The sequence below is a fragment of the Theobroma cacao genome, chromosome 5, assembly GCF_053813885.1.
Source record: "Theobroma cacao isolate CCN51 chromosome 5, ASM5381388v1, whole genome shotgun sequence".
Classification (NCBI taxonomy): domain Eukaryota; kingdom Viridiplantae; phylum Streptophyta; class Magnoliopsida; order Malvales; family Malvaceae; genus Theobroma; species Theobroma cacao.
In genome coordinates, this window is record NC_142643.1 from 41,754,449 (window position 1) to 41,769,526 (window position 15,078).

Genomic DNA, 15,078 nt, shown 5'->3' on the forward strand with positions numbered 1-15,078 from the left:
CCTTAAATAAGTAAATATTGTCCTGCAAATGGCCAAACACTATATAATCTTGTACTTATTATATTACAAGCATCAAAATTCTTTTTTACCAAACAATAACTGGAAAATATTAATAATTAGATATTTTTTAATCAATTATAAGTTAAAAACAAAACTTAAAACCCCAAATTTACATTACACACTGATATTATTTATGCATTAAACCATTTGAACTTTCCTTGATATTTGTTTTTTTTAAAAAAAAAAAAAGAAAGAAAAGAGAAGAAAAAGGGCCTCCGCTCTAAGAATATCTCCCATGCTCTCATCCTCGGCCTGCCTTTTACTTTTTGAAGCTTCACTTTCAAATCCTTAGTGCTCAGTCCTCTCATCTTCAGATCCCCTCTCATTTCTTGAGGTATGTATTTTTCCCCTTTTTTTTGGGTTTTTCTTTGCATTTATCGAACAAGATCGATCAAACCCATCTCTTCAAATTTTAAAACAATAATCATTAGTAGTTTTCCACTTCCTCAAACGATTCTCCCCCGACCCAAATCTTTTTCTCCCAGAAAAACCCAAACCATATGTTTGGTTTCCGAGAAAATGTAAGGAAAGTAATAGTAAATAGGAGGCTAGAAATGTGAGCGGAAAGTATGAATAATTTACCGTTTATTGAACCAAAGCCATACGGGAGATTTCTTTTGATTTATGGTGTGGAAATCAGTAATGGAAAGCATTTGCTTTTACAGGTTAGCCATGGCAACAATTAGAAATCTGAAAATCAAGACATCGACTTGCAAACGAATTGTTAAGGAGCTGCACTCCTATGAGAAAGAGGTTGAAAGAGAAGCTGCAAAAACAGCTGACATGAAAGAGAAAGGAGCTGACCCTTATGACCTCAAGCAACAGGTAATACTGTTTTGGTTAATAATGACCTTTATAGAACTCTTGGTTCTGCAGAGGGTGTAAGTTGTTGAGGAAACCCATTTATGGAATCCCCGTGCTAGTTTTAATTTGCGATTCTAGTTTACCTGGTAAAAATGAGTACCTATAATTTGGAAATTGGAACTACTGCATGTAAATTGTTTTCTTCATCTATTGCCTATTGTCATACATATAAATTATTATCTGCTTGCAGGAAAATGTGCTGGCTGAATCCAGGATGATGATCCCTGATTGTCGCAAGCGTCTAGAGGCATCATTGGCTGACCTTAAAGGAACTCTGGTATTGTACATTTTATCATTGTTATCTCTCTTGCTTATTTTTTTTTAAAACTAGTATTTGCTGAAGTTATTGAGCTTGATGAATATGCTGCTAATGAGCTGTGATATGATTCTTTTTCATCATTTGTTCTGCAAGAGTCCCATAGATAACCCCGGTCAGCTTTTCATATATTAATGATTTGGTCCTGACTGAATTTTGATTTAGAAGTTTGGCATGGAGAAATGATATTCATACATCATTTCATTAGCTTTGTTTCAGTATTGGAGTTTGTATTGCACTAAGGCTGGATGGTCAGGCAATCAAGTCTGCTAACTAATCCATGATTGAAATATATTATTACCATGGCCTATGCAAACAGTGTTTAGTTCTTGCTAAAATAGGTCCTGATAGCATTTATAAGGATTGTCCCAAACCTCTGCATTCCTTAAAATAGGTGTATTCCTGGCTTACAACAAATAGATCATGGATGTTGTTGAGAAAGGTAGCCCTATACATACACTGCACACTGCGTATAACTGAATCTGCGGGTGTACTTTAGGTCAAGAAGAATAATTAGAGCTGAAGTTGCTCTTATTGATCAATAACTAACTTCCACATTCTTCGCACTAACACGGAATAGAATGAAAGAGTTCTATTCCCACCCATCTCTCTTAGTGTCCCTCATTCTTCGTTATGGCATTTGGGTTATAAACTATGCTGCTACAGTCGGTTGCATTTGGGTTTCCTAATTTCCTATCCGTAATCCATATACCTTAATATATGAATGAAGTTTAATGAATTACGTACTGAATATCAGGCTGAGTTGGACGAAACAAATGAGAAGGAAGGCCCAGAATTCGAAGATGCTCGAAGCACTATAACAGAGGTTGAAAAGTTGTTTCAAACAACAGAGGCTTAGTGAGATACAGCTTCTTATCATTGGCTGTAACTCAAAAAATTTGACATGGATGGACGATTGTTATATGTTCTGTTTCTATTTCTAGCCACTATCAGCGCAGATGGAATGCAGCTAAGATGTCTTTTGAACTACATATCTTGCGTGCCTTTTATGTTCCGAAATTAAGTCTGCAAATACAAGTTGCTATGCTCATGCCAATTAATTGGTTCGGTGTCTGGGTTTTGCACACTGTGGAAAACGAAATCCTGGGTGTAAAATGGAAGTCATGCTTATTTTATGAGGTATTTAGTGATGACATTAAGATTGCGTGCTAGTGAACCGATGCCTCATGTTTCCGAAGGTTATTCACAGAAGTTGGGAGCGCCCAATAGCACCCTCGCCCAAGGCATGGGGCTTACGGAGAGTGAGGCCTTTCAAGCTCGAAAAATGGGGACTTGTATGTTTTAATGGCCACACATACATGGAATTATGCTCAATATCTCGGAAGAGAAGCACCTAGGCTTCTGGCATTTTAATGGGAGGAACATCTTTTGACCCTCATACTATCTTATTCATTAATGTGGAACCCAGAATTCTTTTCCCTCTCAGCTTCCTTAAAACTTGTACATTTTCTATCTTCTCCATTAAGTTTTCACACCCAACCATTCTCCAAACTGTTAACTTATTTAACAATCCAAATGATATGGTAACTTGGCCATGTCAAAAGTTGGCTATGTTGTGTCATAATGGCCATTCATCCATATAGATATAACAAAAAATTAACTTCTCAACGCATCAACCGGAAACAAGGCTTTGGCTCCACATCATGTGTTCAAAGCCTCATTGAGAAACTCTTTACCCTACCAATCCCAACGCTTTCAATGAATCAAATTAGATATAATGTAAACATTCCATATGTAATGTTTCGTTAGTGAGCGACTAGTGGAAATTGGCACACGCATTTGGTTGCATGACCAGTGAAAGAGTCCTTGTCTCAGCCACCTAACCTGTAACTCAGGTGCCATAATGCCTGTGTTTCTTCACACAATAGTGGCAATTATAACCAGTGGAAGCGGGGGTTCAAGCTTTAACCATTGGCTGTGAAAACATCATGACGCTAATGGCAGCCAAAGGTGCAGACTAGACTTTGGTTAAGTCTAAAGCTAGAAATCTACCAATCATCCTAAGGGAGGAGGTAATTCAGTGAGGGTTAAGGGAGGTAAAAATTCAATCTCCCCCAAGCCTATCAGAACTGAAAAACAGAATAACCTCACCAGCTGTACAAAGGCCCCAGCTTGAAGACTGGATAGATAGGTGTCATGTAGGCTGTACTGACACCATAAATGTGTTGAACAATTTTTGAACAGACGAAACCAGAAGATCCTGTACACAATGCCAAATGTTACAGAAATCAACACAAATAGAGCCATTCTTTGGTCATGGAAATAAATCACCTTAATTCTTTTTACTTTTTCATAAAGAATGGCCTGACCCTCTCCTTATCCTTCTTCGGAAAGGCTTGCATGCCTCAATGCTGAGGTCAACAGCTGCTGCAAGTGCCATGAAGATGGCAGCATCCTCCACACATGTCACATGCCGCATGGCCAGTTGCACTAATGGCTTGCTGCTCTTACCTTCCCCTTGGACTCTGCAGCTCATTACAAAGCCACCAGCAATTGGACTTAATGCTGAAAAGTCTCCACTGCTTTGTGGACTTGGTATTGGAGTTGGTGCCCGCCGCATTTGTCTGTCAGTATCAATGAAAAATTCGCCACCCTTTTCAGCACTAATAAGTATCTCCGACATCAGAACCTCTGCTCCATCTTGGGCTTCAGACAGGAGGTGAAATCGGCAGCATATAGAGTCTCTAATGCCACGCTCACGCCACGCCTCAAGCTTTCCCCAAGGCAACCAGCTCTCTGGCCTGCAAATATCTGGACGAACAATCAACCAAGCTCCTGGGTTGGACCTGGCAACCCAATCACAACCTGTTGATGGCACAAAGGGAGTGGTTATGAAGGCTGCCGCAACAGCTGAGCCAGAGAGATCGTGTATCTTCACCTTCCATCCTTTCCTCTCTCTTCTCTCTGTCTCTATGTCTAAACTGTCAGCAGAACCTGACCAGTAAGTGCTTAATGGGTCCACTTGTGCTACCCTGCCAGTTCAAAACAACCATGAAAGGTTTCATTAACAATGAACAAATGACTAGAAAATAACAAAGAATTGTTTCTGATTTCATGACCACAAAAAGTCAGTAAACCACCACCCCAACCCACCCCCCCCCCCCCCCCCCCCCCCCAAAAAAAGGTAAAACAAAGATCAATAAGAGTCAATATACTACCTATCAGGAAATTTTTATATATATCTTAAATTGTCCTCTCATTATTACTTTTAGCAAGTTCGGATTAGTTTCCAATTTTATCAATTTCCCTAGCCAACCTAGATATTATTTCCAAGAGTCATCTAACTGGGTCCAAAATATACTTTAAAGCCCGAGGAATTGATGCTTTTCAAAAGTTTAACTTCAACAAATGGAAGACAGACAAAAATTTATAGTTTTACATCACCTGTCTCGACTAAATTTGCAACTGAAAATTGGTTGTTTGATGGAGCCTTGAAGCTGTACTATCTGAGGACTCAGCATGGTCACATCTTCAAACTGGAATACATATCTTGGATCAGGATCCAGTTTTACTCTCAAATGAAGTTCTGCTCCGGGTTTTCCATTCTCATGCTTGTTTTTGCCGATGCCAATCCATCCATTGAAAAGAATTACTGGCTTTCCTTCACCCCATTCAGGACCCACCTCTAACTTGAATGTTCCAATCTGCTGTCTCTTGACTCCAACACCACAATGTGACCCCTTCCTCCCCGTGAAAACAGAAATCTCCAGATATGCATGGGGGTTGTAGAAACAGCCAGGTGTCAGCAAAGCCTTCACATCAGAGTCTTCTAGATAAAAGCTAGAGGCAATGCTGTGAATATCAGGTGTAGCTTCAGGTGAGGATACTAAGGGAATCGATGTTGTTTGCACAGGGAAACCTCGGAGTCGTATCTCACAGGAAAATGGGGAAGAGAATGCATGAATTCCAGCTTTTGAAGAATTCAGGGCTGATCCAGGAATCCTCAGACCCAGTGAGCCTATTGACAACCTGATGAAAGCCTGAGGATCCATTATCGTCACAAATTTTTCCCCATTGAATAAAAAGCTTAAGCTATGACAGCTCAACAACCCTGTCATTTCAGAAGGCATGTGAAGATTAGATCACAAAAACAAACTCAGAAGAATATTGAAGCAAAATTATTGCCTCACTAGGTGACACAGTGTGCATGTTAATAACTTCAAATTGAAATCAGTTTAATTAAATAGAAAAGTTGACAAAGCGACATATAGGTGGTGCAACAGAGTAGCCTAAGCAAGAAAATTTTTGGTTGAAGTCAGTCAAGTACTTGCAATAGTTTAATCAGTGTTTTCTGGGAAACACAAACCAACATATGTATTATCATATGCATTATGCTGGTATGGACCATGTCATCCCTGTTAACTACCTCAACCTAATATTTTGAACAGAATGATAAAAGGCTCCAGTAGTAATGCGGATAAGAGGACCTTCTTATTTCTTCCACATGATAAATGTCTGATCAAAACCCCATGCTTGTGGCAAGGAAAGAAAACAAATAGTAGGATCTATCGATGCAATCCTATATTTTGTGTTATTTATTAAGACATGGAAAATACAGGTCCCAAACTAAACAAGCTTCCAATGTCAGCATATAAGATTCCAACCCTAAGCAAGAGTCAGATGATCTTGCCAAGTTCAAAAGCTTGATGTTCCATCGTGACATCATATACTAGAAACTAGAAAGATAAGTCACTTTCCTTGGCATTTTCAGCAACAATGAACGAACGAACAGTTTCTTTGTCAGAGTATTTCAGGCCATGATCAATATCATATCAAAGTTACAGGGACACACATGAATCTTATCCTAAACATAGGTCTGATCATTTTTTCTCTCTGCACCCTTTGCTAAAACTTATGCAAAATTCAACAGAACAAATGAAAACCCCAGGATCTCCTGACAGTTAATGTGAACATCTACACAGGATTAAGCAATGTCACACTGCCAGTTGTTCCCAAGCTCAGCAAATAGCCCCTTAAAGGGAATTTCGCGCACTTATGTGCTTCTATTACTTTTGTTCTTATTCTCCTACAAGTTCAAAACTTTCCAGATAATTCAGAAATGGTTCAAACAGAACATCAAAAATCACTTGAAAATAACAAAAAATCAACTAGCTCATAGAAGACTAAGAACTGGAAAGGGAGAAATCCTCAAGTTGAAATAGATCTGAAACTCTTGCACTGTAAACAATAGTTATGTGCCAAATAGAAGGAGCAGCAAAAGTTGACATCATTGCAAACCATCGAAAGAACTGAATTCAGCATGTTTGCTACTTCTTTCAGAAGGAAATCCTGTGTTATGGTTTCTGTGAAAAAGAGTACTAAAGATGCTAGAACTACTGGACACCTCATGTTCTACACAGCCATAAGAAAAGAATATGCCTAGAAACAGTCATGCAAGGAAACCAGCCATCTATAATCAATTTTCCTAAACTAACTTTATTTATCATTCTATACTCATCAAATTGACCATATAAATTAACAAGGCCTTCTGTATCGTTACTAAAATTTCATTCTGCATTTAACAATCCAATCCGGCTTCAGTTATCCTTCTAGCTTCTTAAAGTTTCTCCTAAAACAGAAAATTGACCTCAACTAAGCCAATAGTTACCATAACCAAGCTTCGATGAGTAAAGAGACTATATATTTTATTAAAATCCCAACTTAAAAACAACAAGAAATATCGTGCTTAGAATTCCAAATTCTTCTCTTTTAGCATACATTTCCATCAACCAACCCAAAAAATAAATGCCTTCTAACTCGAACTCAAAAGGGAAATCTTACCAAATTCCCACTTAAAATGGAAATCCACATAGATTTTCAACTTAAAATGGAAGATTCACATTGAATTTCAACAAATATTTGTTGGTTACTTGCAAACCGAACAAAAACATTAAAACCCAACTAAAAGACCAGCTGACAATCTGCACCCAACAAACTAACAAAAGTCAAAGTCGCCTCAAAACAACACACACAAAGGAAAAAAAAAACCCAAATTTATATAAAAGTAAAATCCCAACAGAAAGGAAATAAATTTACATCCAATAAACATAGAAAGAGAACCCACCTTTGAATGAAGCTTTTTCTTCATACAAAAGCTGAAGGAAACAAATTTCCCAAAAAGGAAAACATCACAACATCATTTCCCCAGAGTCCCAAAAGTCCTTTCCTTCTTTCTGTTTTTTCCTCCAAAAACAAATTTTCTTTTCCTCCTCCTCCAAAAGGAACTAAGCTTTCTAAAGAATGGGAACAACAATTGGGTGTCGAAGGAAGAAGAAGACCAAAGAACAAGGAACAAAAGCTTTCTCCAAAGGCTTTAAAAGAGGGCTTTAAGGCAATCTGGGTTTTCACGTAAGACTCTGCACAGATCACGAGGAAGCTCCCTGTTGTCTTTTTTTTTTATTTTTCTATTTTCCTTCCCATTACAAATCTCTCCCTTTCTCCTTCGTTTTCTCCCTCTCTCTCTGTCTGTCTCTGTCTCTCTATGTATATATGTAAATAAATATTGAAGTTCTATCCAAAAGATACCCTTTTTTATATAAATTATTTTTTGCATAATTTGTCACGAAATAGACGGAGAAAGTAAAGCATTTGTTTTTTAGTTCTAGGGGGAAAGAAAAAAAAAAGAGAAATATATTTGTGGGAATAATTAGGTTAGATGAATAAATTATTAAGAGAATAAAAAAAAAATTTTGAGGAGAGAGAGGACGTGAATACAGCTGTAATCAACGTTGGGTTTGGTTGATATGCCAAGGGAAGAAGGTATCGTTTTCGGACACATATGGCTGACTTCATTGTCCACACTTTTTTCTATTTTATTTATATTTTAAAGCTCATCTTTTTGTTATTTAATTTTATATATAATAATTATATAGTAATTTATTTTCAAAATTATCCTGTAGAGAAAAGGTGTTTCCAATTTCTTCATGAATACTTTAGCTCACCTTCGCAAGGTGAGATCACTACTGTCTGTTGGTGTTCCGAAAGATTAAAGACAGTCGAAGTGTTTCGTCAAACTTTCTCAAGAAAATGTTTCAATGTCACGTGAAGTAGATATAGAAATTTATAAATATCGTTATTATGCATTTCTTTATATCGATATAACGTATTTCATTAAATTAATTTTTTTAAAAAAATATAATGATTTTGATACGTAATGATATCGTAACCAATTGAATTTAAATTTCATTTATAACAAACATCTTCGTAACGAAATAGATAAGATGAATGGTATTATCGGATCACGTAAGAAAAAATATCACATCAAAATTTAAAAAAATATATACAAAATGTTTCAAATTTTCATATAAAAAATATAAATTTATAAACTTGATATTCCACGCCTTATCATTTATCCCGTTAATCTTTTAAAAAAAGACTAATAACTTCATTTTTATATGTTTAAGTCCAACCTAAGTTCTTAAAAATATCAACTAAATTCAACCAATAGATAACTCTGACTGAGATTATACATAAATAATTCATTATGGCAAAAAGAAGAATGCATTGAATAATTTTTACAAAATATTAAATCTTAAGTATCATTATCACATTACCTTCATTTGCTCGATATTTTTTATTTTTTATATTTTATAGTTGCTTTTATTTATTTTTAAAAAAAAAAAAAAAACTTTTTTTTTTTGGATTACAATGGAGAACCTTGGATTATTTATGTATCAATAGAATCAGCTTGCTCCATCGAAACGACAAGTGACATGTGTTGGCGGGAAGGCAAATATACGATGATTAGTTTGAGATTGGGATATCTGCATTGATAACTACGATTAGTAGGACAACTACAATATTTAATCCAACAAACAAGGAAATTCTATACAAAAATTTGTAAAATTGACTTGATCATTGATGGAGGACTTGCAACATCTTAATAATTAATTAATTATTTATTTAAAGCAAGTGTCCAAACATTAATTGATATTCATAATTGCCTGACATTTTTCCTAAGATGGCTACATAATTAGTCCACAAACTATTACATTAAAACTCTTTTATGCTCAGGTTGTACATATTATAGGTTCCTTTTATGAAGAAATTTAAAGGGAAGAGGAAATTAGAGTTTAATTTAGTTTTTTTAGTGTAAAAAGAACTAAATAATTTGTATAAAAAATATAATGTTTTCAAAAGTCATTGAATTATTTAAAAAAATAAATAAATTTTTATTTTTTATTACGTTTAATTAATTCCTTACATTTATATTTCGAATTAAATAAATTGTTATAACTAACGATCAACTAATTATTATTAGTCAAAATATTACTTATTATTTTATATCTATGTGACGAAGACATGAGACTGACGTGAAAGATAAAAATACCATATGCTCATGTCATCTGTTACACAATCATGTTATAATATTATCTATTATGATATATCACGCGATATAAATTGACAAATAAAAATTTGATTATAAAAACTTATTTAATTTAAAATAAAAATACAAAATTTGATTGATGTAATAAAAAATAATAACTTATTTAAATTTTCATAAATAATTCAATAAATTTTTAAGTATGACGTCTATAAAAAATATCAGTAGTTATTTTCTCTATACATTTATATATGTTTGGATCAATTATGCAAAACAAATTAAATCTTAATGTAAAACAGGAAGTGGAATTATGCAATAGTTTTAATTTGAAAAGAAAAACCAAATCAGGCAAAAGAATCTACTTTTTTTTTTTAATTACGTAAAGGGACAAAATAAGATTTGTCTTTTAGAGAGATGAAAAAGAAACAAGCGTGAAACGTGGGATGGGAAAAGCCCCCACTTTGTGTTGTCTCTCTTTGGATTGGATAAGAAAAAATCTACACAAAAAGGCAACAGAAGTGCCCAAAAGTATGAAAAGAAGTGACTTTGGCGGCTTAGAGTTAGAATTCTTTTTTTTCTTTTTAAGGGAGAAAAGATGATTATAGTTTTATTCTTGTATATTTGGTCCAATCTCACTAAGCTTGACATTAGGGCAAAGAAAAAGAAAATGAAAATAGGCCATTGTTGACCATATCACGAAAACACTATCCAAGAACCCATATTTTCATAGTTTAATGTCATCTCTTTTTTCATTTGAGAATTATGCATCAACTTTATAATTGCAATTACATAATTATTCTACATGATATATATATATATATATATATATATATATATATATATATATATTTTGGGGTACATGATTGAATTTTACTACAGCTTTTCCTTTGATCATCTTGAGTTCAATCAAAGGTTTGGAATATATATATACCATGCTTTACTCAAGGAAAAGGTGTTAAGAAGATAATAATAATAATTATGATACAACTTTTAGTGGTAAAATGGTTTATTTGGCACTAATCATTTAAGCTCACAGGCGGATCAAAGATGGTGACGAGGGTGACGGTAGTCACTTTTTAATTTTTTATTATTTTATTATATATATATAATTTTATTATCTTTATATGATTATTTTTAATTATCTTTCATATAAAATCTTAAATTATTACTATTTAAGTTCATTTCTTAAATAAAAAATTTAAATATATATAACCTTTGATGCGATGTAATGATGCGACAGAAAGAGAAATTTTGTTCGTGAAAATAAAATAAGATATTCATGAATGTGAAAATGGCCTTAATTCAAGGGGCTCTGGGAGGGTGAACATGGAACATAAGTTGCATAAGTCTCCACAAACAGGCATTGTCAACCCAAGATGTAGAACAAAATCTGGTCAAAAAGGTTAAAGAAAATGGCTGCAAAAATCAAGGGATACGGACAGCTGAATGGCATGTGCAAGCATGAGGATTTGGGCCCCAATCATTAAACCACTCTCCTCTCAAGAACATGCAAACGCTAGTAGCAGTAGTAGTAGGTTGTTTGTTGTTGTCGTTGTTGTTGATAACTGTTATAATAAAACAAAAATAATAATAAAGAGAAGCCACAGGAAGCTATGGTATACATGGAATAACCATAGGGATTGATACTACCTTGGTTGTTTTTGTTTGAACCTTGATTCTAAATTGTTTCTTGAGTTTCAAGATTCCTTCTTCAAAAAATAAAAGAAAAATAAAAATCTTTGCAAATCCCAACATTTCTATCTACCAAGATTGAAACACTTTATTTTAATCATAAAAAATTCACACTCTCTTTTTTCTATACAGTGTGAGGAAAGGATAATGAGATATGGTTGGTGAATGGTGTGGACAATCCATATGTATTCCCAACAGGGTTCATGATGGGGTTTATTGCCTTCAATATTACTTTGATTTTTCCAAATTTTTTTACTGTTACAATTGAAGTCTGTCTTCATCTTCTACCGACACGAAAAAATACAAATAACTTACAATTGAATATTTTAAAAAATTATTGAATTATTTGAAAATTTTTAAATAAATTTTTATTTTTTAATTATATTTAATCAAATTTTTTATTTTTATTTTAGATGAAATATTTTTTATAATTAACAATTGATTAATTAATATTAGTTAAAATGTCACTTATCATTTTATATTCACGTAACATTAATATGAAAAGTAAAAATATCACATGAACATATCATCAAGTCACGTCATTATATATTATGACATATTGATATAAAATAAAATGACAAATAACAATTTAATTAACAACATTTAATTAATTATTAATCATAAAATCTTATTTGATTTAAAATTAAAATATAATAACTTGCTTGAACGTAATAAATTTTTTTAATAATTTTAAGAATCTTTTAAATATTACACCACATTTTAAATACAAACAATCTCCTACATATGGAAAATCAAATTAAATACATATATATATATATATATATATATTTTTGTATAAATATAGAAGTCAGCATAGTCAACATAGTTGGAATTTAAAAAGAGAAGAAACAAGCCATGCACATTTTAGCTTCAAACATAACTCAACCACCACACTTATGTATGTGCCTGTGACCATTCCAAGGCCAGCCATGTTCAAATCATCTCATCTGGCAATCAAGCAAAAATAAATAATAATAATAATAATAATAAACAATATTTCTCGTTTGCGTCACCCATGTGGCACTTCTACACAACCTCATTCGCTTGTCCGACAAGAAATTTATTAAAATCATATTCAAAGTGGATAAGGCGACTAAAGGAAAATAAAATTATTTATATATATGTGTACACGTAATAAATTTTACAAAAGGGAATTTTCTAATATTGTGGTTGAAATTTAAAATTGAAAACCAAAAAGTCATGGGCTTTTGTTTAGGGAGTACTTTCCTATATCCCTTTCAACAAAACAAACAAAAAAATTTAATATTATTGTTGTTTTTTTTCTCTTAAAATTTTTTAGTTCTTTTTCGTTTTAGAGGTATATTCGTAATCATCGATCATGAGAAGGGATCGAACCAAATTTTTTGAATAAAAATCAAATATAGTACAAGATATTTTTTTTTAATCTTGGATTGTACCAAGAGTTGATTGATACACACACACACTCATGCCTTGGTATGGTAGAAGGTATGAAAGCAACGCAAATTGTAGATACAATTGAAGAAGCTTTAGCTTATCCAAAAATTTGACTAATAAAAGAAGGTAGGGAGTATGAACATAAACAAGATTGAGGAAATAATAATGGTAGATTGGAAACAAGTTGTGATTTGAAATGGGGAAATGGAAGGCATCTCCTTCCAACAATGCACGAGGGTTTCAACCATCTTTCCTTTTCAAATAAGCCATGCACATGGTCGTACACCGCCTAGGCTAGGCAGCCGTAGCTGGACCATCCGCTCCAAGAGTCAGGAACCCCACTTTCACAAAAAAAGTGAAAGTCTAGGGGCTCTCTTGTTCTTTTCGGCCTATCCCCTCACCTTTTAGCTCAATTTGCAACTTTATTATTTTTATTTATTTCTAATTTAATTTATATAATGTTATATAAATGGATAGATCAAGCAGAGCTCGTGATTAGCATAGGAGAAATCCACCCAGCTAGCCTGCCCAACTGTCCCAATTCGGTGCAGATAGATAAACAAAATAAAATGTTGAACGTAGGCTCAACTGGTGCTGATCTAGGCTTGGTAGCCCATTTGCAGCACAACAGCATCTGTCCCTCTGTCCGAAAGATTAACCTAATAAAGTGTATAATACCTACAATCTCGAGATCTCCTCTTTTCAAAAGACTATAATCTGATAAAGTGTATTTGAGCAGATTAACTTGATAGGGTAAGACTAACTTAATGAAGTATACAAGACAACCTGATAAAGTGTATTCGAAGAGACTAACTTGATAGGGTGCATAACACCTAACGCTCTCATAAATGCCTCAAGATACTCCAAATTGTCCGATTTAAAATTAGAACATCCCAATCTACTTCCTCTAAAGAAGCTAGAAGTGACACAACAGCTTTTACCAGCTATTATTCTAATCATTAGTCAATGCATCGGTGGAACTGAAAACTGTGCAAGCAGTTTTGTATATTGGATTTTTACCGCCTGTTCTTTCAATAGTGAATAAAAACAATAAGTAATATAAGTAAAATATTTTAATTTCTTTTAATTTTTTAATTGAATTTTCAGTTGAATGACCAGTACCATTCAATTAATTTTTTTTTATTTTTTTGACTTTTCTTTTTCTATTGATATAATTTTTTTTACACTTTATATTAAAAATAAGTTATTTTTTATATTTAAAGGGTTTTTTTATTTTTTAATAAAAAATATTTAAAAATAATAATTTTTAACTTTTAATATTTAGAATATAGATTCATTTAATATTTATTAATTATAATTTAATATTATTTTTTATCTATATTCTCTTATTCTGTATGAATCTAAATCTATAATATATACATATCTTTTTTATACTTAAATATTTAAATTTTAATAAATATCTATCCAATTCATTATATAAAAGTAAGATAATTGATTGGGTCAATTGATTGACATTTGTCATTCTTAATTAAATTAATATTTTTTACTCCTTATGTCAAAATTACATTATTTTTGACATTTGAATGGTTTTTTTTTTTACTTTTATTTGTTTTGGTAAAAAATATTTAAAAATAATAATTTATAACTTTTAATGTTTATAAGATGATTCATTTAATATTTATCAATTTTAATTTAATATTATTTTTTGTCTACATTTTTTTATTTTGCATCAACCTTAATCTATAATATATAGACATCTCTTTTGTACATGAGTGTTTAAATTATAATAAACATCCATTCAATTCATTGAACAAAATAAAAAAATCAAAAAGGCCTACTCATTTCTCAATATACATGACACACAGTCATCATTGAATAAATAAATCAATTGAATTTGATAACCTTTAGCCATTCATTTTATATATGAAAGACATATAATACTAGAAATTACTAACTATTTTATATTGATAGAATCTTTACATTATACTATTATCTTATATTTTACGACTATTTATTTTAATATGTTAATAGTATAGATTATATACTTTCTCATTTCTTAATAGTTTATTATACATCTAATAATTTTTGATAGGATTATCGTTTTTTTTTATAAATTTTGTTTTAAATAGGATAACTAATTGGGTCAATTAGTTGTCGTTCTCAATTGAATTAATTTTTTTATACCTTATGTCAAAGCTACGTTGTTTTTTTACATTTGAAAGGGTTTTTTTTTATTTTTATTTATTTTTGTAAAAACATACTTAAAAATAATATTTTTTAATTTTTAATGTTTAGAATATAGATTCATTTAATAATTATAAATTATAATTTAATATTATTTTTTGTTTATATCTTCTTATTCTACATGAACTTGAATCCATAGTATTTAAACATTTCTTTTATACATGAATGTTTAAATTTCAAT

At 32.2% G+C, this 15,078-nt stretch overlaps 2 protein-coding genes across 3 annotated transcripts; one reads left to right on the top strand and one right to left on the bottom strand.

Annotated features, from left to right (window-relative positions):
* The first annotated feature begins 236 nt into the window (after window positions 1–236).
* Window positions 237–2,232, top strand: KIS (tubulin folding cofactor A (KIESEL)). 2 transcript variants are annotated; one of them, XM_007029793.3, is made up of 4 exons: window positions 237–394; window positions 726–885; window positions 1,115–1,201; window positions 1,998–2,232. In XM_007029793.3, exons 2-4 carry the CDS (start codon window positions 733–735, stop codon window positions 2,097–2,099), a joined length of 342 nt encoding a protein of 113 aa, XP_007029855.1. In that variant the 5' UTR covers window positions 237–394; window positions 726–732; the 3' UTR covers window positions 2,100–2,232. The 2 variants fall into 2 exon arrangements, with proteins under 2 accessions (XP_007029855.1, XP_088662492.1); XM_088806366.1 differs by lacking the exon at window positions 237–394 and adding an exon at window positions 457–581.
* A 1,124-nt stretch (window positions 2,233–3,356) lies between these two features.
* ASG1 (nuclear factor 1 A-type protein (DUF1005)) lies at window positions 3,357–7,760 on the bottom strand. The gene is made up of 4 exons (XM_018121691.2): window positions 7,326–7,760; window positions 4,646–5,312; window positions 3,548–4,233; window positions 3,357–3,461 (listed from the first exon to the last, which is right to left on the bottom strand). The coding sequence occupies exons 2-3, from the start codon at window positions 5,251–5,253 to the stop codon at window positions 3,552–3,554; spliced, it is 1,290 nt and encodes a 429-aa protein (XP_017977180.2). The 5' UTR covers window positions 5,254–5,312; window positions 7,326–7,760; the 3' UTR covers window positions 3,357–3,461; window positions 3,548–3,551.
* Window positions 7,761–15,078: the final 7,318 nt, after the last annotated feature.

Excerpts from the sequence above, each read along its gene's own strand:
- KIS (XM_088806366.1), top strand. Across the intron at positions 886-1,114 it reads CTTATGACCTCAAGCAACAG|GAAAATGTGCTGGCTGAATC; the intron begins GTAATACTGTTT and ends ATCTGCTTGCAG. Across the intron at positions 1,202-1,997 it reads CTGACCTTAAAGGAACTCTG|GCTGAGTTGGACGAAACAAA; the intron begins GTATTGTACATT and ends ACTGAATATCAG.
- ASG1 (XM_018121691.2), bottom strand. The coding sequence starts at position 5,253 with ATGGATCCTCAGGCTTTCATCAGGTTGTCAATAGGCTCACTGGGTCTG. Across the intron at positions 4,234-4,645 it reads TGCAAATTTAGTCGAGACAG|GGTAGCACAAGTGGACCCAT; the intron begins GTGATGTAAAAC and ends TTGAACTGGCAG.